General features: G+C 36.3%; 2 protein-coding genes across 2 annotated transcripts; both read right to left on the bottom strand.

Annotated features, from left to right (window-relative positions):
• Positions 1-630: 630 nt before the first annotated feature.
• On the bottom strand, positions 631-1,569 carry LOC116897792 (olfactory receptor 2L8-like). The gene has a single exon (XM_032899212.1). It carries the CDS (start codon positions 1,567-1,569, stop codon positions 631-633), a length of 939 nt encoding a protein of 312 aa, XP_032755103.1.
• Positions 1,570-16,773: 15,204 nt separating this feature from the next.
• Positions 16,774-17,712, bottom strand: LOC116897793 (olfactory receptor 2L13-like). Its single transcript, XM_032899214.1, has one exon. It carries the CDS (start codon positions 17,710-17,712, stop codon positions 16,774-16,776), a length of 939 nt encoding a protein of 312 aa, XP_032755105.1.
• Between the last annotated feature and the right edge of the window lie 7,990 nt (positions 17,713-25,702).

The raw sequence follows: 25,702 nt of genomic DNA on the forward strand, positions 1-25,702 counted from the left end.
ATAATAAGATCCAGCGGTTCAGGGACTTTTGATGTTTTGTCTGTTAGTACCATCAGAAGCTACACCCATAAGGCTCACTAATATGACTGCCCAAATATGAGCTTAACAAGGACACCAATGGACATGCAAAAGGACAAGGAAAAGGCCACTTCAACCCTGTACTGAAATCGTTAGGCAACTGAAGAAAGCAAATCTGGGAGAGGTGATCTTCTCTCAAGGAAGAGCACACCCACTTGTCTGTTGCCAATCCATAAGACCTCAAAACTTACATGCAAGTAAAATTATATCAACAGAACAGGCTATGTGCATGCATATATGTGCATGCAAAAACAATTATGGAAATTAAGCAATGAATTTTGAGTAAAGTGGCAAGAGGCATGTGGGATGGTTGGAGAGAACAAGGTAAGGGAGAATTGTAATTATATTATAATCTCAAGAATAAAATGAGAAGAGACAAAGAAAACAGAATGACATTTTTCTCCCTAATTTTTATTTATAAGATTGAGTCCAGTACTTAACCCTTTATCATCCTGATCTCTTTCGGGATATTTCCATTGCTGTGATTTAACTGGAGAATGCTAATGCTGTGTATACTTGGGCATAAATCCTGGATTCATGTAGGCAACTTGTCTATATTTTTGCAAAGCAAATTCTGTGAGTCATCCTTTTCACGGCCCCCATCACTTCTTTGTTTCTCAGGCTGTAGATGATAGGATTGAGCATTGGGGTGAGAACTGTGTAGAAGACTGCAAGAATCTTATCCTCTGTTGGGGATCGGAGGGATCTTGGGCGTAGATAGGTGTAAGCAAATGGTGCATAGTAGAAAGTTACTACGGTGAGGTGGGTGCTACAGGTAGAATAGGCCTTCTTCTTCCCTGCCCCAGAATGCATGCGGTAGACAGCTAGGAAAACACGACCATAAGAACACACTATTCCAATGAATGGAAACACAAGAAAGAGGATTGTGCTCACAAACACTGTATACTCATAGACCCATGTGTCCATGCAAGCCAGAGTCAACATGGCAGGGACGTCACAGAAGAAATGGTTGATGGCTCTGGATCGGCAGTAAGGAATTTGGAGTGCATATCCAGTGTGAGCACAGGAATTAATTGAGCCCAGAACCCAAGCTCCTGTTATCATCATCACACAGACTCTTTTATTCATATGTGTGGCATAGTGGAGAGGAAAACAAATAGCCACATAACGGTCATAGGCCATTGATGCCAGCAAAAGGGTTTCTGCACCCCCAAAAGTCAAGAAGAGGAAGATCTGAAATCCACACCCAATGAAGGAGATGTACTTATTACCTAACAGAAAGTCAGACACCATTTTAGGGACAATGGTAGAGATGTAATTTAAGTCAATGAGAGAAAGCTGACTAAGTAAAAAATACATGGGTGTATGGAGATGTGAATCCAGGAAGATGAGGAGGATCATCGACAGGTTGCCAATCCAAGCTGTCAGGAAGACGACAACAATGAGAATGAAGAGGAATAGACCTATTTTTGAGGGTGGGAACAATCCCAATAAAATGAAACCTGTAAATGTTTGATTATAACTATCCATTGGGTGTTCATTTACATTTTCTTAGAAATGTGCAATAATCAATTATATTAAAGACAATCAAATAATGCAATTCATGATTTTCACCGGACTGAGATTGAGCATAACTGCTAAAAAAGGAATACATAGTGTACCTTGACTCTTCTTCTGTCTCATATAGAAATCTGGAGGAAACCAATGTATATGAAAAATATCTTAATAAGACTTGAGTTTGTATACAAATATTTCTATAATGGCCTTATTAAAACTGGATATTTTTATTCCTAACAGTTGAGATATTATGAACATGAGACTCCACACTGCATGTTTGGAATCACTTTAAATGTCTAAAACACAGACCCATAGTTTAATACATTTTTCCAATCCGGATGACTCTTCTTTTGTCATAGCTTAGCCATAAGATACACGTGAAGATGTAACAGTTAATAGGATCATTGAAATTTCTATTTCTTTCTGACACATGCCCTTCACATTAATAAAAAAGATCTTATAAAACACAAGTGTCATTATTTCTTTAAAAGTCTATAGTACTTATTGACAATTTTCAACCATACAAAGTCATTTTCTTTTTCTTCTGAATGCACATTGGGAACACTCTAACTAGACTCTGTCTGTGGACATCCACTCATCCCACAAAATGACCAAGTGTTGTGTCAGCCCCTTCTTGGAACCTCACAGAGCACTTTTCCTTTTTTCTTCACTCCTTAATTTCCCTTCTTTTACCTAGAATATAAGGTAGAAATTTAAGCAGACACATTTATTACTTTTTCATCTTAGAATTAACTGGAATAATAAAGAAATGAGTACTGTGCATTTAAAACTAGGTAATATAAAGCAGAGGAATTATTACAAAAGAGGACGCAGGACCTTTCAGAGTTTGTTTCAGTCTTGTTAATGGACTAGATCAGTTTGCTAAATGCTAGGAGGGAAAAGGAATGCTGAGTCTTCAGGATGAGCATGAGAATGGTTCACGCTCCTCCAGAGAGATTGCTGTCAGCAGGAGACTTGGCATACTGGACTCAGAGAATGTGTGATATCCCTCTCTGTGCTAGAACCAAAGAATATCAGCCTGGGAACCTGCAGACTGAAGAGGGAGATACAGTACTTAGGAAGATACAAACACATATACATATAAACACACAAACATACCCATAGAATAAGTAAGAACTGATTGGGAAATGGACATATTATCAGGAAAATTGGCATCTTCAGGGGGCACATGGAGAGTTGTTAAGTCCACTGTACAGACATCACTTCTTTTAAGAAGTCCGTTTTAAGATATCCGATAAATTCCTGAAGGCAAAATGACCAGATCTGATCAAATATAATTAAGGAAATTTCTAAAGCAAGTTGGAAGACATTTAAAAGAAAAAAATACAACACGAAAGACTGAAGTCTATGCAAGGAAAAAAATAATGGGAGTTTTAAGATTGGATACTTATGCATAGTTATAAGCATTCCTTAAAATGCCTAACACAAAATTATTGTGGCTTGAAATTATTAAGAGAAAAAACAAAACATTTGCTCAAAACTGAAATGCATGGCTCTGTACTCTAAATATCATGCACATAGTGCATAGAAGTAAAGAAAAAGTATTTATTGAACAGAACTTTCTTGAGAATGCACAAGGTTTTCTCAAAAAAATCATTTTGGTTTTTCAGGATAAAATATAGGATGGGAACCTGTAAGGGTCATTTTTAGGAAAAAAAAAAAAAAGGAAGACATGAAAAATGCAGTAGGAGCAACCAAACACCTACAGGCTTTGCAGTGTGTTGTACCAATGCATGCTAGTACAGGAAACGCCAATACTTTTTAAAATATGGAATAAAAGTTGTGGACAAACATAGCAAAGCTGTGGCTATGCTGTGAGGGAAGGGGGAGGGAGAAAGGGAGCCAAAAGGTTTGCTGTCTGAGCATCTGCACACGTATTACAGAAGAGAAAGAGTGAAATATTTGACCTGAGCTGCAGTAGGAATGGCTATGAAATTACCTTATCCTTTGGGATGCTGTAACTATAACATAAAAATTTACCAGACATAAAATCGTCTCAAAAGACTAAATTACTGCATGCATGAAGCTTGAAATAAATGAGAAACAGAAGTGGAACTTTGGATTTCAGCTGGCCACTGAAAACAGATGAAGTTCTGGGAAAGAGAATTTTCACGGTCATATGTGGGTTCATCGTGAGACCAATACCCTAGACTGACTTTAGAGTGTATCATTCACCTTGATTTTTCTTAAGTAGCAGATTGAAATGTTATGTTAATTATTACTAACGTGATTAACATGGTGGTGACTGCCACCACCTGTGCTTTACGTAGAATATAACAGTGTTTCCATGAGTAAGTTTAATGCTGAGAGGAGAATCACAAGGAGAAATAATTGCTGATATATGAAATCAGTTCCTGAATGTGACATCTCTGAACTGTCAAAGAAACAGGCTCACCTATCAGTGTTTTGCTGTTCCTATGTGACAAGAGTGAGAAATGTAACATTTAAAGGAACGCTGCACCTGACAGGAAATAGTTTCTATCACTAAATATTTGTTTCAAAGTTGAAAGTGGAGATAACATTTTTATTTATATAAGAAACCAAGTCGTGTAATTTTCTTTCTTTCTGAAGGCGAAATAGCAACGAATCATTGAATGATCTTTACCGATCATTCAAATAGATCTTAACTTGCCTTGATTCCCCTAACAAATTGTGGTCAGAGCACTATACACAAGAAGGTAGAGCAATCAGGAAAAGGTGACAAGAACTTCATATGGAGCAAAGGTATAATTTATAATCTCTTCCATATTGTATTCCTATTTCATTTTGGTCATCTACCCTGTAAAATATTGTAACCACTAGTGACCACAGGGTATCATTATGTAGCCTTGACTAACACAAAAATTTTCCATGTAGACAAGTGTTGCCTATTTTCTGGGTTTATAGATATGTGCAACTATGCCTAGGAGCCATTAGTATAAAAATAGCATCAAGCAAAGAATTTTTAAGCAAATTTGCTTGATCTCTTTTTGGGAGCATAGAGGAGACAGATCAGACACAGACATAGGTATTATATATCGGTTTGTCTTTGAATAGATGCCCTATCCTATCCCTTGCATATCTTGAGATGATATTTCTGAAGCAATAAACACTTGACAACTTATACCAGTGATGCTGTGAAGAAAGGCAAATACTTGTTCATTGCTGGTGGCAGTGCAAACCATTCCAGGTTTATGAAAAGCAGTGTGGAATTTCTTCAAATACCTGCAAATCAACCTATTGCAAGATCCAGATGTACTACTCTTGGGCATCTACCCAAAGGGCTCTACCAAGGACATTTGTTTATATGTGCTCATTGCTGCTCTATTTAGAACAGCCAGGGGGGCTGGAGAGATGGCTCAGTGGTTAAGAGCCCCGACTGCTCTTCCAGAGGTCCTGAGTTCAATTCCCAGCAACCACATGGTGGTTCACAACCATCTGTAAAGAGATCTGATGCCCTCTTCTGGTGTATCTGAAGACAACTACAGAGTACTTATATATGATAAATAATAAATCTTTAAAAAAAAAAAAAAGAGAGAGAGAGAGAACAGCCAGACACTGTGAACAGCCTAGATGTCCACCAATAATTTAATGGATATTAAAAAATGTGGTATATTTACACACTGGGATACTACTCAATTATTACAAAAAAAATGAAATTTGCAGGTAAGTGGATGGTTCTAGGAAAAAATAATCATGCTGAGTTAGAAAAGTAGACCCTAAATACAGATGTTAGGTTTTCTCTGATTGACTGTTAACTTTTAGGCATTAGATAATGGCACATACCTCTTTAAATATGCAAAATTTTTATTAATTCAGGCAAACATTAATGAAAGTTTCTTTTAAAAAGCTACAGTATCATGAATTCAATGGGCAGTAATACACACTAATTTCCTATACTTGTAGTCACTTGTAAAACTCTGACAAAAAAAAATCTTTCCTTCTATTATCCATATAGCATACAAAGCATATAGTTTTAGATATACTTTTGTTATTTTAAAGATGCAAACCTGATTTTGCAGTTTAAAGTGAAACTGTGTAGTACTCAGGGGGCCTGTGACATTTATTGAAGTGTTCCTACAACAAGACCATTTTCTATAACTTGTCCTTTACATTAGTGCTGCTCACTGAAAGGCTGTTCTTGGTGAATTTAGGCTTTGTACAGAATCTAGGACCTTTATACACATGTGAATCTGAAACTACATTACACCATCATTCGCACAAGCTTGAGACACTGCCTTTCACCTTCTCTTGAAGATATCCTATAAAAACCTTTTATCCACACGTCAGACAGGAAGGAACCTGTCAGACAGGAGCCACCTAGTTTTCCTAAACGTGCAGTGGATCTGCATTTCTATAGTAGTTCCCCTGCTTCATTTTCTGAGAAAGGATCACTTTCACCCCATGCTATCTGTATAGCTAAGAATGCATTGAAGGTGAGGGTACCTCTCCCTCCATTGACTGGCAGTATATGCATCTGCCATGAAAATGGGGTTTGTCATTTATTTTTCATTCCCGACTATACATTAATCTGTAAATACAGACAAGATTTTTTTTATTTTCAGCTATGTATGCATATATATTTATAGTGTAGTTTTCATACAGAATCCATATCAAATAACCTGGAAAAAATTGACCTCTGGAGTATAGACATTGTCCTCAAAAGTGTCCTCCCATTGACATATGCATGAGGTCCCTCATTTCTTCAACATTTTCACAACACATTTTACAAAAGAAAATTAAGTGTAATCTCTTGTGTTGCTTTAGTATTTCTTTTGTAATATTATCCAATCAGTTGTAAATCGGGATCACTTAGGAGAATATGTGTGATAAGAACCGTAATTCTTTTGATGAAATGTCTTAACATACACAGTACTTGAATCTACAGGTGTGCTTCAAAATCACATATCTGTACTTACTATTTGAGTTACGATTTGTACTCGCTAGCTTGAAATGCTGCACTGATAAATTAGCATTCATGGATAGTTAGATACTGCATAAGTACATGCATGGTACTTTGAGGAATAAACAGATACATTTGTCCTTTTAATTTCAGTCAGATTGAAGGATGGTGCATCTTTATACCACACTGTTGAAAAGAGTTTGAAATATACATTTGACATAAATCTATTTAGTTGTAAGCTTAGATTATCGAACACTGATTTGGGAGTTCTGTAATTCATGAGAACTTTTTTAAAAAAATAAGTATTTGAAAAATTTTCATGAGATTATCCACAGAAAATTCATGCAGAGGCTTTTAGTTACATTAACAGAGTAGTGGCTCTAACAGTTGGCACTAGTTACTTTCTAGCACCTGCATCAGCATGGCCACCAGCGTATGATCATCACCACATATTAGTCACCACTGTATTGTTCAGTGTCCTGGTATCTAAATTTTCCTGTACTACTTAATTTTCTAGAGGTAACAAAGATTGTTAATGAATGATTATTACTTAACTAAAATTTTTGTTATTACAAAGAAGTTAAAATAAATAAAATGAAAAAAGTAAATTTTAGGTTGAAAGAATGAGTAATTGAAACATACAATTTTCAATATTCTTTTGAATGTCTCATAGATTTATAGTAAAGTCTTAAGTTTACAAAATATACTGTTGGTCCATAGATGGGTAATTTAGCCACCATCCTGTTATTTATGTAAAGTATGCCTGTCTCTTTATAAGACGTTTGCATTTCTCATAAAATCTAAGTGAGAATTTTTTAAAATAACAGTTTATATAAATGAAATGAGGTGAAAAACAATAAATTCGCCCTTGGAACCCGATAGCCCTGCACTCACCGACAAATACTTTATATCATCCCAATATCAGAAATTCAACCTTTAATCACTAGCAAATCGACCCTCTTAAACATGCCTTCCCCACTGAATTTCACTGGGTTCTATCAGAAGCCCTCTTATAGAAACGCAGTCCTCTTCCCATCCTGCCAGCGCTGTTAGAAGTGAGTTCCCAGTTGCTCCTCATTATGAAATTGCTTCCACTGCTCCCTCAGACTGCACTGACACCTGTTTCTGAAGCCCACTACTCCTGTCACTGCACCCACTTCCTGAAATATGAAACTTAACTAGGGGACTGTTTCAATCAAGACGAATCTCCTCTGCCGAAAGGAATCATACCAGGGAAAGAACGTGAATGCGATGACAAGTGCTTACCTGGACACGTTCTGACTGTTCTTCCTTTCCATAATAAATAGTAGTGATCCTGGAGGCATAAAGTTTTCTGTAAATAGCTTGGATTATTTAACTCAAAACACTCTCAAATTTTAAGTTTCTATTTGAATTCATGTAACACATATTTTGTTAACCACTCCTTTTATCTTTATAATTAACTATTTCAAGAAATTACTATCATTTAATATGAATAATAGCAATTTTTACCACACATATAGGAAATTTTAGAAAATACATCAGCTAAATTTTTAGCTTTAGTGTCAATTCACTTTATATATCTTTAATCACAGATTTATAATAATTTTAAGAATTATATAATCTTATAGATTTTAAATATCATCACATATATAATATATATGTATGACTTTACAAAATATGTTGTCTTAAACCAACTTCAGTCTGAAATATCACTGTTCCTGTTCCCAAATCAAGAAAAAATTTAAATATACTGATTGCTTATACATTGTAAATAGATTCCATTAATTCTGAAACAAATTTCCTTCAGCATTTTTTAAATGTAGGCACAAATATAACAACTATATATAAAAACTAGTTTAGTATACACACGATTTTTATCTCTTTGGGATCACAATTTCTTTATGTCAGTACCTCACAGTTGTCCTATAGTAATCACATAAATAAAATCACTTTTGGAAGCTTCAAGCCAATGAATATATTTATCTTCCATGCTGTGCTTAGCAACTGTATTCTTCCATAGGAGCACTGCCAAATATGAGTCCAAGTCCAAACCCTAATGGATTCTCTTTCTCTTCTCTCTCTCTCTCTCTCTCTCTCTCTCTCTCTCTCTCTCTCTCTCTCTCTGTGTGTGTGTGTGTGTGTGTGTGTGTGTGTGTGTGTGTGTGTGTGTGTGTGTGTGTGTTCTCTTGATAAGGTCCATAGAGATTACCATGTTATGGGATAAGTTACTAATGATACAGGAATTAGACCAAGGTTGAGAAAGGAATTTTATCAATTTCTTTAAAGTTTCCTGGGACTGATAAGTCAATTCAGTACATTAACAATCATTATTATTGTCTTCCACATTCTACCATTAATTAATCATTCACTTTATAAATTAGCTAATTTACTTATTTATATTTTATATATATAATATTTATATATTTTATATATTATTATATGTTGTATACTTTATAATTATCTATATTATAAGATATATGATATATTGTACCCTGACCTTCTTTATATATATATGATGACTATATTCATAATATTAGTATATATTACATATAATATTACAGGTTGATGTCATTATGCAGGTGAAGGCAGGTACAGGATAGAAAGATGCCTGTCATTGGATGAGAAGGAAGGACAGGTGGAAGAAAAGGTTAAGAGAGATGGGTGAGGCCAGAGCGAGGAGGAAGGAGGCAGCTGAGAGAACATGGTGGTGGACGTTAAGATTCCTCTCTGCACATTTACACATTGTTAAGGCTATTCTTAAGAAATGAATGTGTACAGGATTTTATGTTGTCTAGATGACCAAATTATACCCTATTTAGGTGGGCAGTTTATATCCTTATCAACTGGTTGTAAGTTTATTGCGTGGATTGAGAATTTAACATGTAAATCTGATTGTTGGGTTGCAGTTTGTTGAGTCTTAATTTTACTGGGTGGCTAGAACCAGAGAGTTTGCAGCTAGCAGAGAGCCACCAGGAAAGATATTAATCTGAAATGAATCAGCACTAGTTCCAGTGGCCTGTTAGAGCCAGAACTAGTGACCGCCAGGGTATGTGCTGGAACTGGTCCCACCACTTTTATATTTTTACCATAACAAAATATAATTATATATTGTTTATATATAATCAATTTATATATTTATTAGTAATTAATTTATTATTTATTCACTAATCACAGCCCTCCCACCTCCCAGTCCATCACAAGGCTCCTTTCCCCCATCCCTCCCAGTCACCCTTGAGAAGAAGAAGGCACCAACCTATTCTGGCACCTCAAGTCACTACAGAACTAGGCACATACTCTCCCAATGAGGCCAGACAAGGAAGCCCAGTTAGGGGAACAGAATCCATGGTCAGGTAAGAGAGTCCAGTTTTGGGGGACCCACATGAAGACCAAGCTGCATATTTGCTACATATGTGTGGGGTATGGGTACTAGGTCTACCTCTTGTATGCTCTTTGTTTGATGGTTCAGCCTCCAGGGGTCTAGGCTAGTTGACTCTGTTGGTCTTCTTATAGAGTTGCTATCATCTCAAGGTCCCTTAATCCTTCCCCCCAACACTTCCACAAGACTCCCTGAGTGCTACCTAATGTTGGGATGAATTCTTATATCTTAACTACTGTTTTTAATGATGTTTATTGTTCTCATAGTCTTACATGTATGCTTCAGCTATTATATGTATTAATGCAATAAAAAGAAGAGCTTCAGTCCTTCCTAGAAGAGGTAACAAAAATATTCATAGGAGGAAATACAAAGACAAAGTTTAGAGCAGAGACTGAAGGAAAAGCCATCCAGAGCCTGCTCCACCTGGGGATCCAACCAGAAAGACAGACAGGGGAGGGGCGGGGAATGAATATGGAATGTATGAACTGGTAAAATAAACATTGTAAAAATGGCAAGAATACCCAAATGTCAAAATCAAAAATCAATCTACAAATTCTGTTATCCCTATAAATATTCTAGGATTTTATCCTTGAACTAGCAAAATAATTGGTTTTTTTCTAAAGGAAAAGAGCAGACAGAATATATATATTAGACTGCCTTATAGGATGTATTCTGAATATTAGGAAGGCCAAAAATCAAGTAGATATTCAGTCCATGAGACTAGCTACCTCACAAGACTCAATCTGGTGCTAAAGGCCGGAATATTCTTAGAGAACTGCTGGTCTTCACTTTACCCTAATATCCTGGCTAAGGGATGCCTTCAGTGAAGTGGCTAGATAAAATTAACTCAATAAATCAGTAGCCTTCCCTACTCAAAGGATAAACAGGCTGAGAAAGAAATTAGGGAAATGACACCTTCATATTAGTCCCAAATAATATAAAATACCTCGTGTGACTCTAACCAAGCAAGTGAAAGATCTGTATGACAAGAACTTCAAGTCTCTGAAGAAAGAAATTGAAGATCTCAGAAGATGGAAAGGTCTCCCATGCTCATGGATTGGCAGAATTAATACAGTAAAAATGGCCATTTTACCAAAAGCAATCTACAGATTCAATGCAATCCCCATCAAAATTCCAACTCAATTCTACATAGAGTTAGAAAGAGAAACTTGAAATTCATCTGGAATAACAAAAAACCCAGGATAGTGAAAACTATTCTCACCAATGAAAGAACTTCTGGAGTAATCACCAGCGCTGACTTCAAGCAGTATTACAGAGCAATAATGATAAAACCTGTATGGCATTGGTAGAGAGACAGACAGGTAGACCATGGCATAGAATTGAGGAGCCAGAAATGAACCCACACACAGAAATGAACCCACACACCTATGGTCACTTGATCTTTGACTAAGGAGCTAAAACCATCAAATGGAAAAAAAGATAGCATTTTCAACAAATGGTGCTGGTTCAATGCTAATCTATCCATTCTCATCGCCCTGTACAAAACTTAAGTCCAAGTAAATCAAGGACCTCCACATAAAACCAGATACACTCAAACTAATAGAAGAAGTGGGGAAGAGTCTGGAACACATGGGCACTGGGGAAAATTTCCTGAACAAAGCACCAATGGCTTATGCTCTAAGATCAGAATTCGACAAATGGGAACTCATAAAGCTGCAAAGCTTCTGTAAGGCAAAGGACACTGTCATTAGGACAAAACGGCAACCGACAAATTGGGAAAAGATCATCAGCAATCCTACATCTGATAGATAGATTATATCCATAATATACAAAGAACTCAAGAAGTTAGACTCCAGAGAGTCAAATAACCCTATTAAAAATGGGGTACAGAGCTAAACAAAACATTCTCAGCTGAGGATTATCGAATGGCCAAAAAGCACCTAAAGAAATGTTCAATATCCTAAGTCATCAGGGAAGTGCAAATCAAAACAACCCTAAGATTCCACCACACTAGTCAGAATGGCTAAGATCAAAAACTCAGGTGACAGCAGATGCTGGCGAGGATGTGGAGAAAGAGGAACACTCCTCCATTGTTGGTGGGATTGCAGACTGGTACAACCATTCTGGAAATCAGTCTGAGGTTCCTCAGAAAACTGGACATTGCACTACCCAAGGACCCAGCTATACCACTCTTGGGCATATACCCAAAAGATGCTCCAACATAAAACAAAGACATATGCTCCACTATGTTCATAGTAGCTTTATTTATAATAGCCAGAAGCGGGGAAGAACCCAGATGACCTTCAACAGAGGAATGGATACAGAAAATGTGGTACATCTACACAATGGAGTACTATTCAACTATCAAAAACAATGACTTCATGAAATTTATAGGTAAATGGATGGAACTAGAAAATATCATCCTGAGTGAGGTAATCCAATCACAGAAAAACACACATGGTATGCACTCATTGATCAGTGGATATTAGCCGAAAAGTTCAAATTACCCAAGATGCAATCCACAGACCACTGGAAGCTCACGAAGAAGGATGACCAAAATGCGGATGCTTCCCCTCCTTCTTAAAGGGGGGAACAAAAATATCCATAGGAGGGGATATAGAGGCAAAGTTTAGAGCAGAGACTGAAGGAACAGCCATTCAGAGCATGCCCCACATGTGGCCCATATCTATACAGCCACCAAAACTACATAAGATTGATGAAGCTAAAAAAATGCATGCTGAAAGGAACCGGATATAGATCTCTCCTGAGAGACACATCCAGAGCATGTCAAATACAGAGGTGAATGCTAGCAGCAAACCACTGAACTGAGAATGGGACCCCCTTCGGGGGAATTAGAGGAAGAATTGAAAGAGCTGACAGGGCTTGCAACCCCATAAGAACAACAATGCCAACCAACCAGAGCTTCCAGGGACTAAGCTACTACACAAAGACTATGCATGGACTGACCCTGGGCTCCAACTGCATATGCAGCAGTGAATAGCCTTGTTGGGGCACCAGTGGAAGGGGAAGCCCTTGGTACTGCTAAGATTGGATCCTCCAGTGGAGGGGAATATTGGGGGGTGGTAATGGGGTGAATGAGGGGAACACCCTTATGGGAGAGGGGAAGGGGATAGGGGACTTGTAGACAGGAAACCAGGAAAGGGAGTAACATTTGAAATGGAAATAAAGAAATGTATCCAATAAAAAAGGGGGACAGAAATAAATAACCCAATGAACTTTGTAAGTATAGCAATAAGTTTCTTATTTATGTCTGTGCTGTTTGAAAAAAATGACCTCTGTAAACTTGGACATTTGAATATGAAGTCCTCAGTTGGTAATGATGTTTGGAGAGTTTTAATAGTCTTATTGGAAGAAATTTATTACTAGGGGGGAGGTGGCTTTAAGACTTTAAAGCTCAAGCCACTTCCAGAGGTTCTCTCTCCCTCCTGTTTGAAGTCCAAGAAATGACCTCTCAGCATCCTGCTCCTGCTGCAATAATCTGGAACTATATACCCAAATAAACTCTTTATTCCATAAGTTGCAAGATAGAAATGAAAATTCAATATCACAATTAGGGAACTAAGGGGAAAATCTTACTAATAGAAAGACTTAGAAGACAAACTATCAGGATTTGAAGATAAAATAGAGGACTTTAATCACAGAATTTAAAAATATGTTCAAATTTTGACCCCATATGTACAACAATGCCAAGCAACCAGAGCTTCCAGGGACTAAGCCACTACCTAAAGACTATACATGGACTGACACTGGACTCTGACCTCATAAGTAGCAATGAATATCCTAGTAAGAGCACCAATGGAAGGGGAAGCCCTGGGTCCTGCTAAGACTGAACCCCCAGTGAACTACATTGTTGGGGGGAGGGTGGCAATGGGGGGAGGATGGGGAGGGGAACACCCATATAGAAGGGGAGGGGGAGGGATTAGGGGGATGTTTGCCCGGAAACCGGGAAAGGGAATAACACTCGAAATGTATATAAGAAATACTCAAGTTAATAAAAAAGAATGCCTGAAAAAAAATATGTTCAAATTTTAAACCTGAAAGGACTGTTCAACAACTTTTGGACACCACCAAAAGACCAAATCTTTGAATTAAAGAAATGGAAGAAGAAAACTTCTAGGCCATTCATCAAGTATTATGATGTTCATAGAGGAAAACATGCCCAAACAAAAGGAAAAAGTATTCATACAGAGAAGACAACATACACAGAACAACAGAACATCAAATATGACCAAAAGAAACACCATACATAATATTAGAGTTAAAACTCGAAACACACATTGTTAGAAATTGCATTGAAACTGCGAGAGAAAAACCACAAGTAACTACTAAAGGGAAACTTAATCAGAATAATAGCCAATTGTATCAAATTGTAAGCATGGCCTGTCCTTGCACATACTAGTGTCTCTCAATCTCTTTCTGCAGAGATTTAAATGTCTCATTGTAAATATCCTTCACCTCTTTGATTAGGTTCATTCTAACATGTCTTTTCCTGCCATAAGTGCAAGTGTGTCTAGGATCTCTTTTAAGGCTGTTTGTTGTTTCTTTACAAAAAAGGTATGAAATTTTGTAGAATTAATCCTATGTACTGCCACTTCATCGAGATTGTTGATCATCTTAGCAATTTTCAATGTAATTTTAGGGATTTTTTACATATAATACCATGTCATCTGAAAATAGGAATAATTTGATTATTTCTTTTCCTATTTGTATTCTTATAATTTCTTTCTTTGGCTTCATTTATTCACAATCCATTGGATTCATTGACTCATGAAGTGCTTTGAATACTCTATTAAAGTGGACTGGAGAATGGGTAGATCTGCATTGTTTATGGTTAAAGTATAATTAATAATAGATTGTTTTATTGATTTAAACTGCTTTAGGCTTTAGGATCACATACATAGATTTACTATGTTGAAATGTTTGCTCTAATCTTACTCTATAACCTTCATCATGAACACATGGTGAATTTTGTCAAAAGCTCTTTCTGCATTTATTGAAAGAATCATGTGATTTTTGCTTTTATATAATGTGATTTATTACATTAATTGACTTTGGATATCCAAGCATCCCTGCTACTCAAAGATAAAGACAGAGCCTTGGACAATTAACCAAAAGAAAAAAGATCACTAAACCTTGCACAATCATTAATGGTCTTAGAAGCATCACAAAATGCACCATGGCAGTGCAATATACTACAAAGAAATATTTGAATGCCCTATATCCTCCTAAATTGAAAAATATAGAAGAAATGACTAGATTTCCAGATGCATGAAATCCACCAAAGTTAAACTAAGAAAAGATGAACGATTTAAATAGATATACCTTAAATGAGGAGATTCAAATAGTAATAAAATTCTATCACATAAAACAAGCCCAAGACCAGAGAGATGGGCAGAATAATTCTACCAGACTTTCTTTGAGGTTCTCAAGTCAAATCCTTATTAAATTATACAAACACATAAACTGAACCAGAAGGAGCATTCTAAACATCTCTCACAATGCCAGTATTACTCTACTACCAAAACAATGTAAAGACACAACAAAAACAAAGAAAACTACAGGTTAATAGCCTGACAATTATACTTTCAAAAATGTTCAATGAAATATAAACAAACTGATTATGGACACATATCAGAGAGATTAGTCACAATGCACAAAACAAGTTTAAGCTAAATAAAAACACATATAAATCTGAAATGGTGCTACCCAATAATTCATTTCCATGTTTTATGAAAATAAGAAAAATTCTAGGTCAAATAAGTCCCTCTAGAATAGTCTCATACAGAAACATTTGGTAAGGTGGTCAGTATCTATGAATCACAGTTCACAGAAGCATGCTTAAAAGAAAAGAAACAAATGAGAACTTTAAAATCATTAATGCCATGCAGTTATATTTTATTGCTTCTCATTCTATCAATATTTAGTATACCAATGACACATTATAAAATATCATGTGTATATGAAAAATATTTCAGCTGAAAAATAAATATACTTATTTATGAGGTACAATGTAACATTATGATACATGTAAATATTATATAGTGACAGAATCAGGGTAATTAGCAAATTTATATCTGAAACTTTTTTACTTTTTTGGGATGAATGTATTCAATATCCTGTCTTTGAGATATTTGAAACATTGTGTTTAACTATATTGATTCAAATGCAGAATAACGTACCTAAACAATTTTTGATTGACAAGAACAGCATTTCAGTAAGTGCTACATATATGTTGAATAGTGGGGTATGTCCTTTAATCATTTTGAGTTTGTTATATTTCAATTTTGACCCATAGGGGAATTGACAGATTCCACAATTTCTCTAATTTTATGTTATTAATGAAACATACTCCTCATATTTCCACTCACAACAGGATTTGATAAACATTGTCTTTTTTATGACAATATTCTACATGGGATGAAATAGTACTTAGTGTCATTAAAGCTTATGTTCTTAAAACATTTCATGACCTTGAGACGGCTCAATTTTTCTACATTGTAGACACAGACACCAAGTGGGTATTGGTTACATTCAAATTTATTCTTAAATGGGTACATTCAAAACTATAGTATGTTGTACATATTGAATATACATACACATTTACTAATGAAAAGAATGAAAAAAAATATAAAATCAATGTAATTAATTCATGTTAGTTTTGTACAAACACGTGATAATATCAGCATAAATAGTATCATGTCACAGTAATATTTGTAAACTCTTAAGGTATAATATACCATATCATTCATTATTTAATGTTATTAATTAGTGTTAAGAATTAAATAAATATGTGAATAATTATATTAATTTTAATAATGAATGTTTTAATATTAACTAGTGATAGATCACCAGAAAATTATTACATATATGTGGCACACATTACATTTCCAATAAATAACACATGTCTATGATATTTCTCAGAGGAAGTGAATGATCAAGGTTTCATGAAAGAGAATGTCCCAAAGACTCTTGTCATGGCTCCTAGGACCTCCTTATTCCTCAGGCTGTAGATGATGGGGTTGAGCATGGGGGTGAGGATAGTGTAGAAAACAGCCAGAATCTTATCCTCTGTAGGGGAACGAAGACTTCTAGGTCGAAGATAGGTGTAGACAAAAGGTGCATAGTAAAATGTCACCACAGTTAAGTGAGTTGAACATGTGGTGAAGGCCTTTTTCTTTCCCTCTTTGGAGCACATATGGAAGACAGCAAAAAGGATCCGACCATAAGAAGCTGTGATGCCAAGAAAAGGCAGTAGGAGAAAGAGACTCGTGCTCACAAACACCATGTACTCATAAACCCAAGTGTCCATACAGGCCAGGGGCAACATGGCTGGAACATCACAGAAGAAATGGTTAATGGACCTAGAACGGCAGTAAGGAATATGAAGGGCATAGACAGTATGTGCTAAAGAATTTATGGAGCCCAATATCCAGGATCCTATGATCATCTTCAGACACATTATTTTGCTCATGCAAATGGGATAATGAAGGGGATGGCAGATGGCCACAAAACGATCATAAGCCATGGAAGCCAGAAGTAAGCCCTCAGAACCTGCCATAGTCAAAAAGAAAAAGGACTGCACTCCACAACCCAGAAAAGAGATGTTTTTCTGGCCAGAGAGGAAGTTAAATGCCATCTTGGGAACAGTGGTAGAAATATCCATCAAGTCCATGAGAGAGAGCTGGCTCAGGAGAAAGTACATGGGGGTGTGAAGCCTTGGGTCCACACGAATGAGGTGGATCATGGCTGAGTTTCCAAACAAGGCCAGAGAGAAGACAAAGATGATGAGTAGCAAAAGTAGGAGGCCAGTTTGGTTCTGTGGAAGCAACCCTAACAGAGTGAAATCACTTGAGCTTTGATTCCACTTTTCCATGAAAATGTATATCTTTATATTTCTTGAAGAGTGACCTGAAAGCAAATATACTTATGAAGTAGAACAGAATAAAGAGGAACGAGTTTATACTGAATGTTTATACTGAATTGTTCATCTTCCAGCACCATCATTCTGTTGAATGTATTTTGAATTCTGAACTGAATGTTTCTTCCCAGGCCATGTTCACAACTCAGATGGCCATGTTGACCTCATGACCCACCCACCCTAAACTCTGTATTACCTCCTTCTTGGCCCTCTTCCCCTAACTAACCATACTACAGACAAGGATCTGTTCCTTAATGTTCTGACTCTCAAAATCTCTAGTGAGTCTTTGCTTTTCTGGAAAATTCCATCCATTCCCAATTCTCTCTCCTAGAACAAAAAGGTTTTGCATATGCTCAGATCCACACTAGTCATTAAATGCTATTTTGTGTGTTCATTTCTGTGAAATGCTTTGATTTGTGGAATTTAGCAATATCAACTGAATACATACTCAAAATGAACGTTTTAATAAAACAAATGACACACACTGCATAATATGTATGTTTGTCATATTTATAATTATAGATATTATATAAATATTTCCAAATGCTACAAATGTTGCTTATATTCACTGCTTTCTTTCCTTGTTCTGAAGTTCAGTTTCTCCATTGACAGAATTGAGAAGCTTTTAAAAACCTGTTCATTGTAGAAGAAAATGTGCAGAAGTGAGTTCTTGACTTTTTCCTCACCCACACTTTAAAATTTTTTATATTTTAAATAAATTTATGTGTCATTGGGGGGTGCGTGCATACCATGATCCTTGAGTAGATGATAGAGTACCACTTCAAGAGTCAATTTTCTCCCTCCATCCTTCCTCCATTCAAATCTTTACTTGCTAAACCATCTCAGCAGCCCACATAATAGAGTAACTACTTGCTCTTATTAATTGTGTCATTTATATTACATATATTTTATTACACATGTCAGTGACTCAACTAAGGACAATAAAACAACAACCAAAGCTTCCAGGGATTAAACCACTACCAAAAGACTGACTCAGGGCTCCAACTTCATATGTAGCAGAGAATAGCCTTGTTGGGACACCAGTGGCCCTTGATCGTGCCAAGGTTGTACCCCCAGTGCAGGGGAATGTTGGGGAGTGGTAAGGGAGCTGTATGGGGGAGGAATATCCATATGAGAGAGGGGGAAGTGAGGGGGGATTCTGAACAGGAAACCGGGAAAGGGAGCAACATTTGAAATGCAAATAAAGAAATATGTCTAATAAAAAAAAGTAAACCAGAAAAAAATAATTGTCCATGCTTAGAATTAATAAATTAAACAATAATAAAATGATTAAGTTATATGTTTATGTGTATATATTATCATCTATTCCTAAATATAGAAGTATAACATGCTCCATCTGCATAATTTACAGGTATGTATATATTTTCTAGAAGCTTGGGGTAGAATAACAAATTAAATTTGCAAGAGAGCAGGAAGAATACATGATACAGCCTTGATGGGGGAAATGAAAATGGAAATAATGTAACTATATTATAATTTGAAATAAAAATATCACCTAAAGAGAACAGACATTCTTGCCAGGATATTTTCTATTTTTCTATGGCCTCTGTAATGGTGTCTCCTGCTGCTCTGCTCTATGTCATCTGATTCTTCTTTATCTGCTCTCTCAAGAGTGCAAAATCCATAAATATGTATCATCTTTCCAATACATGCTTTTTTTCCTCTTTCCTTTTTTCAGTACAAGAGTGCATGCTTTACATGTATGAGCCCTTGTAGCTGGGAGAACTACTAACCACACAGCCTAGAAATGTTACTGGTCTGGATAGTCATGTTGGATTACTGATATTTTCAAAAATGAAGAACAACAAAAGGTACATTGTGAAATAATTCATATGTAATAACAGAGCTTTCAGCATTCCATTTGTCTATGTTGAGCACAAAACAATTGTAAAACTATGTTTATCACAGAAAATTGGAATTGTAAATTATCTAGAGATACAAAGAAATTATAAACAATAATATAATTATAAAAATAATTTATAAATTATAAACAAATACTGATAATGAGAAATGCATAGGCAGGAATGTTGCAAGTGCACAGGACCACTTGGCATAGAGTAAATATGACAACAGAAGAATCCTGTGCTTCCTTATAACATTTATTAAATACATGGTATAAACCAACAGATAAACATGAAGTATAAATAAAATCTACAGTCACTACCCTTATGATATACCTTCAGAACACCTTTCCTCTTTCTAGATGATTGCATGCTCTGTCCATTAATTCTTAGAAGATCATGTAATCTCTAGCACAAATTAAGCTGATGACAAGACTAGACAAAACATATTTCAAGGATATGACCTGATATTACATTATTATATAAGTCCATTTGTTATTTAAGTGTGAGTGAGTGTATGTGAAGTCATGAGAGATTAAGGGTAATGGACAGGTGGAATGGAGCCTTCCCTGAGCCACTAGGTTAAGGCATCATGTTGCTAGGTCTTTTTGAAGTCCCCTACTCACAGTGATGAACAAGGAACAGAGTCAGGATGAGGAGTCAATGAGGACAAAAACTATGAGACAAGTGCTTGTGAAGGGCAGGTATGAGGGCAATTGTATAGGGAGCAAAGGACTTTGATTCTGATCTGGATAAGACAAGAAAACAGGGAGAGTAATATGCTCTTAGATATACTTTTCATCCTCATCCACAGCACTCTTGTTCAGTAGGGAGAGCATGCATAGAAGACTAGTTAGAGGGAATTAATATATTGAGTGGCTGACCAGGATTTAAAAACAGATCCACATGTCCCAGAAAAGCAGTGGTGCCTGTATACATTAGGGCAGTGGGCTCTCTCCCTGGACATGAGCTCCAGTTTGATGATTAATTGATTTCTAGTCCCCAGCACAGCATTTACATATCTCAGACTCCCAACCTGTGTTCCTGTTGGGATGAGTCAAACATTATCTTTATAGATGATAGATTATTATTGTTCATACTGAGTAAACTGACATTTTAAAAAAACTAGTCATCTGTATCATGCCTTCTGAATAAAGAGAAACCTTTTAGAGGCATTTTCCTTTACTTCCTTAAACACAAGTCTAGCTGTAGAGGAAGGAACATCCTATATGTCCTCTTAGATTTTTCAATTCCTGATTCAGCCACAGGGTCTATAATAAGCTTACATTTCACATATTAACATTTACATGTTAAATTTCTAAAAAAGGAATGCACAAGTGTATGCTCTCAGATTATGTCTCGGTGGTCCATCAGCATGCCTTGAGGACAGTAGAGCAAAAATAGTTTTTCCAATGCTAGAAACTATCATTTAGCACCTTATGTTAGAGAACAGCTATTTTTAGGAACCAAGATACCAGGACTTAAGATTTAAGATCTAAGACATTATGTCAGAAATAAAGATTTTTAATTTATTCCCCAGACAATTTCTTTATCCTGTCTGAACTTTTTTTTAGTGTACCAGAGTCATAGGAAGAGCCATATTCTTTGTTACATTTTAATTTTAAAATCTTTCAGTAGCTGCAAGGTAGAAGTCTATGTGCGTCCCTTGGTTACTCCAAAAGACATGAAAAACAGTTGTTTAAAGCTCTGTCTGAAGAGTAATATTATATAGGAATGCTACAAATGCAAGATGCTGGATTTCTTTTGCCAAATTATAAGTGTATACACACACAACACATGGAAAGATCTTTATAGCACAAGAAAATGACCATCAGAGTCTCTGTATAGTCTGAAAAACTCCATGGATCACTGGAGGATGTAAACATCAATGAGCCTTCTACTTTCGAGAAACCTCAAAACCAGAAAACTTCAGCTGCTTACTTATAGTCACAACCTTGAAACCAAGCTCCTTATAGAATTCAAACACATTTACATTGTTCCTTTTGAATTTTAATTTCTTTATGGTTTTCTACTTTTATGAAAATCCTAGAATCAGCTTTCTTATGACTTGAAAACCATATTTCCAGAATCTCTCTTGGTTAATGTGGCCAAAACCAACTCTGTTCAATAATGTCATTTGAACTCAGCTCATCTCAGGAGCATATACTTGTGTTTGTGGGAGAAAGTACCTTTACAATGTAGTCATCCCATGCAGATAGTCTGTGGGTCTTGAGAAGTCTTCAGATTCCCCTCCTTACTCACATACCCTGGCAGGTATGCCACAAGATAATCTTTCTGTACAACAGCAGCAACTAAGGACTAGAAATCTGCTTCTTCTAAATAGATTCTTCTAGAATCTCCTGAAAATGTCAGGAAAAATTACCTGTTACTCATCTTAGTCATAATAAAGCCAAGAGAACATCATTATTCCTTTAGTACAATATGTATATTCTCGTTGCTCAAATAAAAGATCCTCTATTGCTATTTTAAATAAAACACAACAGAAATGTTAGATTTATTTCCCACAGACTATTCTGGTGACAGACAGAATGGCAAATGCTTTATTTTAGTGCCCAACCTCAGACTGGGCCTTAGAGATTCCTTTTACCTCTAAGCACTCCCTCATGTCTAAATCTAAAGAGACACAGCCTTGGCTATTTCTCCTGAGTTGGCTGTCCTGAAGCAACTCAGTTTTGAACTTGAGGAAATAAATATATGACAATCACCACTACTGTCACTGTGGGATGCCAGAAAATAGACTAAAGGACGTGGCTACATTAGTCCCAAAAATTACCTGAGAGCTGTAAGAATAATGGGCTATATGTATTATAGACCCTCGTTCTTAAAGCTCAGACCCCAAATGGGTACAGATTGAGATACAAAGCATTTATTGAGACAAAAATTCTGCATTAGTCATAGGGCAATGCAGAGTTCTCGTGGCAAAGCACATATTCAGTCTCAGGAACATCTGGGCTGACAGATCCACCTCTGGTTGAAAAACCAAGTTCATCAAATTTCAAAACAAATGAAATATTGTAGCCTAAACTTTGTCTGCTACAGTTTGCAAGATGTTCCCCGAACCAGCAGGGCAGATATGTTATTTACCTGCAAAGTGTCTATGCAGAAATAGGAATGAGAAGACATAATTTCACCATCCTACTCAACCTACAGTGAGTAGATGAGCAAACATTTGTGGTATTTAAGATGTCTGTGCACTGAGCCTCATTTTATAAATATTTGAGAGTGTTACTCGATGACATTATACTCAATAAATATTAGTAAACTTTTACTGAAAGCTTCTACTACTTAGTTACAAATGTTCAATGTTGGAAAATGATGACTGCATATGAAAGTTTATCATTATCTTTTATGTAAAACTTCATCTCCTTTTATCAGGGCGATACAAACTGCATTGCCTAAAAAGTCCCCATAAATTATCCTCTTTCAATTTCTTATGATGCATGCATAGTCCATATGTAGCTCTGAAATGTCCCTTGAGAAAAGATCAAACCATGATGACAGACATTACTCCAACTTAAACTAAGGTGGTTTATGAAACACCACAGCACTTCTGTAGTCTCTGAAGACTTTTCTGTAAATTATTGCAACTCTTATCCATACCAGTGCTCTTCCTTATTCTTTGGTTTACCCAACAAGGAGTAAATTTGATAAGAAAACACGGCCAGTGAGAAACCTTATTCTGTTACACTCAGTGTATCAGCCTACCTCCTTCTGCAGTGTGTGCTTAGCCTTGAATATACTCACAGTGCACACTGCTACCGTGCTGGGGGCAGAATGCATACCCCACTCTGTTGAATGGAATTCATCTCATCTCACATTTGTCTTTTTCTATGTTTCCTGAAATTATACCATTTTCATAGCACATGAACATGAGTTTTAAGTAAAATTGATGTACTGAAGAGGCGTCTACGATGAATGATTGTGTATTTTTTCCCTTTACAGGTTGAGACTGCTCATGGGTGGAGTGGCGTCTTGAGAGGATTGTAAATATATAATTTCAGGAGATGTGAACAATGAAAGATAAGTAATAACTTGTTCTGACTCGCAGTTTCCATGGTACCAGGGACTTGGAATGAGGCAGAGATCCTTTACAGTGTCTTAAGGACACTGTTTTGGTCCTTAGGGTAAGGCAGTCCTTCACGAAAGACTTTATCAGGGCAGGGAGTTTCCACAGGCCAGATCCTGCTTAGAAATGATACTGATGATCTTGGAGCATAGGAGAGGAGAAAGAGGCCTAAATATGCCATATGTAGAGACATAAGTTTAAATAGCATACTATATGATTAGATGAGAATTTGATTTCTGGAGAAGTTGTACCAGTTTGCAATCCTACCACCAATGGAGGACTATTCTTTCTCCACATCCTCACCAGCATGTGCTGTCACTTGAGTTTTTGATCTTAGTTATTCTGATTGCTGTAAGGTGTAATCTTAGAGTCTTTGATTTGCATGCCCCTGTTGACTGAGGATGTTGAACATCTTTAAATGCTTCTTGGCAACTCAAGATTTCACTGTTTAGAATTCTATGCTTATTCTGTACCCCATTTTTAATTGAGTTTTTGTTGTTTTTTTAGAGTCTAACTTCTTTGGAGATATAGATAGATAGATAGATAGATAGATAGATAGATAGATAGATAGATAGATAGATAGATAGATACATACATACATACATACATACATACATACATAAATACATACATAGATATACATATAGATACATACATACATACATACATAGATACATAGATATACATATAGATAGATAGATAGATAGATAGATAGATAGATAGATAGATAGATAGATAGATAGATATAGATATAGATATAGATATTTCTTTCCAAATCTGTAGGCTGCTGTTGATTGTCCTATTGACCATTTCTTTTCTCTTACATCTTTTCAGTTTTAAGTGGTCCCATTTATTACCTATGGATCTGGGCAATTTAGCCATTTGTGTTCTGTTCAAGAAATTTTCTCCTGGACCAATGCCTTCAAGGCTATTTCCCACTTTCTCTTCTATTAGATTCAGTGTATCTGGTTTTATGTTGAGGTCATTGATTGACTTTGACTTGAGTGTTTTGCAAGGTGATAAATAAGAATTTGCATTCTTCTACAAGCAGACTGCCAGTTAGACCAACACCATTTGGTGAAGATGCTTTCTTTTATATCCTGTATGGTTTTGGCTTCTTTGGAAGAAAAAATTTTGTCCATAAGTATATGGGTATATTTCTTGGTCTTTGATTCTACTCCTTTGATCAACCATCTTTTTGTGTACCAATACCATGCGGGTTTTGGCACTATCTCTCTCTAGTACAAGTTGAGATCAGGAATGGGCGATTCCCCAGTGAGATTCCCTTGAGGAAAACTAAATTTTCATTCGCAACTGATTTTCAGTTGAGATAGTTTCAAGATTAGTAATGGGGGCATGTGTCCTCTTTCACTTCTAAGACAGAATCTGGTGCAGACCTTGAACATGCTGACTCAGGTTCTGTGACTTCTTACATTCATTGTCCCTGTTTATTTAAAGGACCTTGTATCCTTTGTGTCCTCCTTCCCCACTGTCTCTTCTTCACAGTTCCCCAAGCCCTAAGGAAAGGGATTTGATTAAGGCATAACATATAGGACCGCATGTTCTAAGATCTCTCACTTTCTGCATATTGTCTAGCTGTGGTCTCTGTATTTGTTCCCAACTGCTACAGGAGGGAGCTTCTTTGGTAATAGCAAAGTACTGATCTATGAGACTAGGGGAATGTATAGGAATAATGATATTGCTACATTTCTTTTATAAACACATAGAATTCAATTCACCCTACGGCCATGGGCTTTCTTCTACCTCTTTCTTGTTAAGCCGAGTAGTGTTAGATATGAGTTCCAACTCTTAGAGTGAGCCTTAAGACAAATAAAAAGTTGAGTGGTTACTACCACAAGTTTTGTGCAACCATTGCACAAGAATATCTGGCAGGCAAGACACCACTGTAGATTTAAATGTTTGTGTCTGGGTTGGTGTTTACATTTCTCTCTTGGTAGCTTGCAGTGAACCTTCTATATCAAAGAATCTAGTGTAT

This window comes from Rattus rattus, chromosome 4 (genome assembly GCF_011064425.1).
Source record: "Rattus rattus isolate New Zealand chromosome 4, Rrattus_CSIRO_v1, whole genome shotgun sequence".
Lineage (NCBI taxonomy): Eukaryota > Metazoa > Chordata > Mammalia > Rodentia > Muridae > Rattus > Rattus rattus.

What these genes read in the sequence shown, in the direction of transcription:
- LOC116897792 (XM_032899212.1), bottom strand. Translation starts at nt 1,569, where the DNA reads ATGGATAGTTATAATCAAACATTTACAGGTTTCATTTTATTGGGATTG.
- LOC116897793 (XM_032899214.1), bottom strand. Translation starts at nt 17,712, where the DNA reads ATGGAAAAGTGGAATCAAAGCTCAAGTGATTTCACTCTGTTAGGGTTG.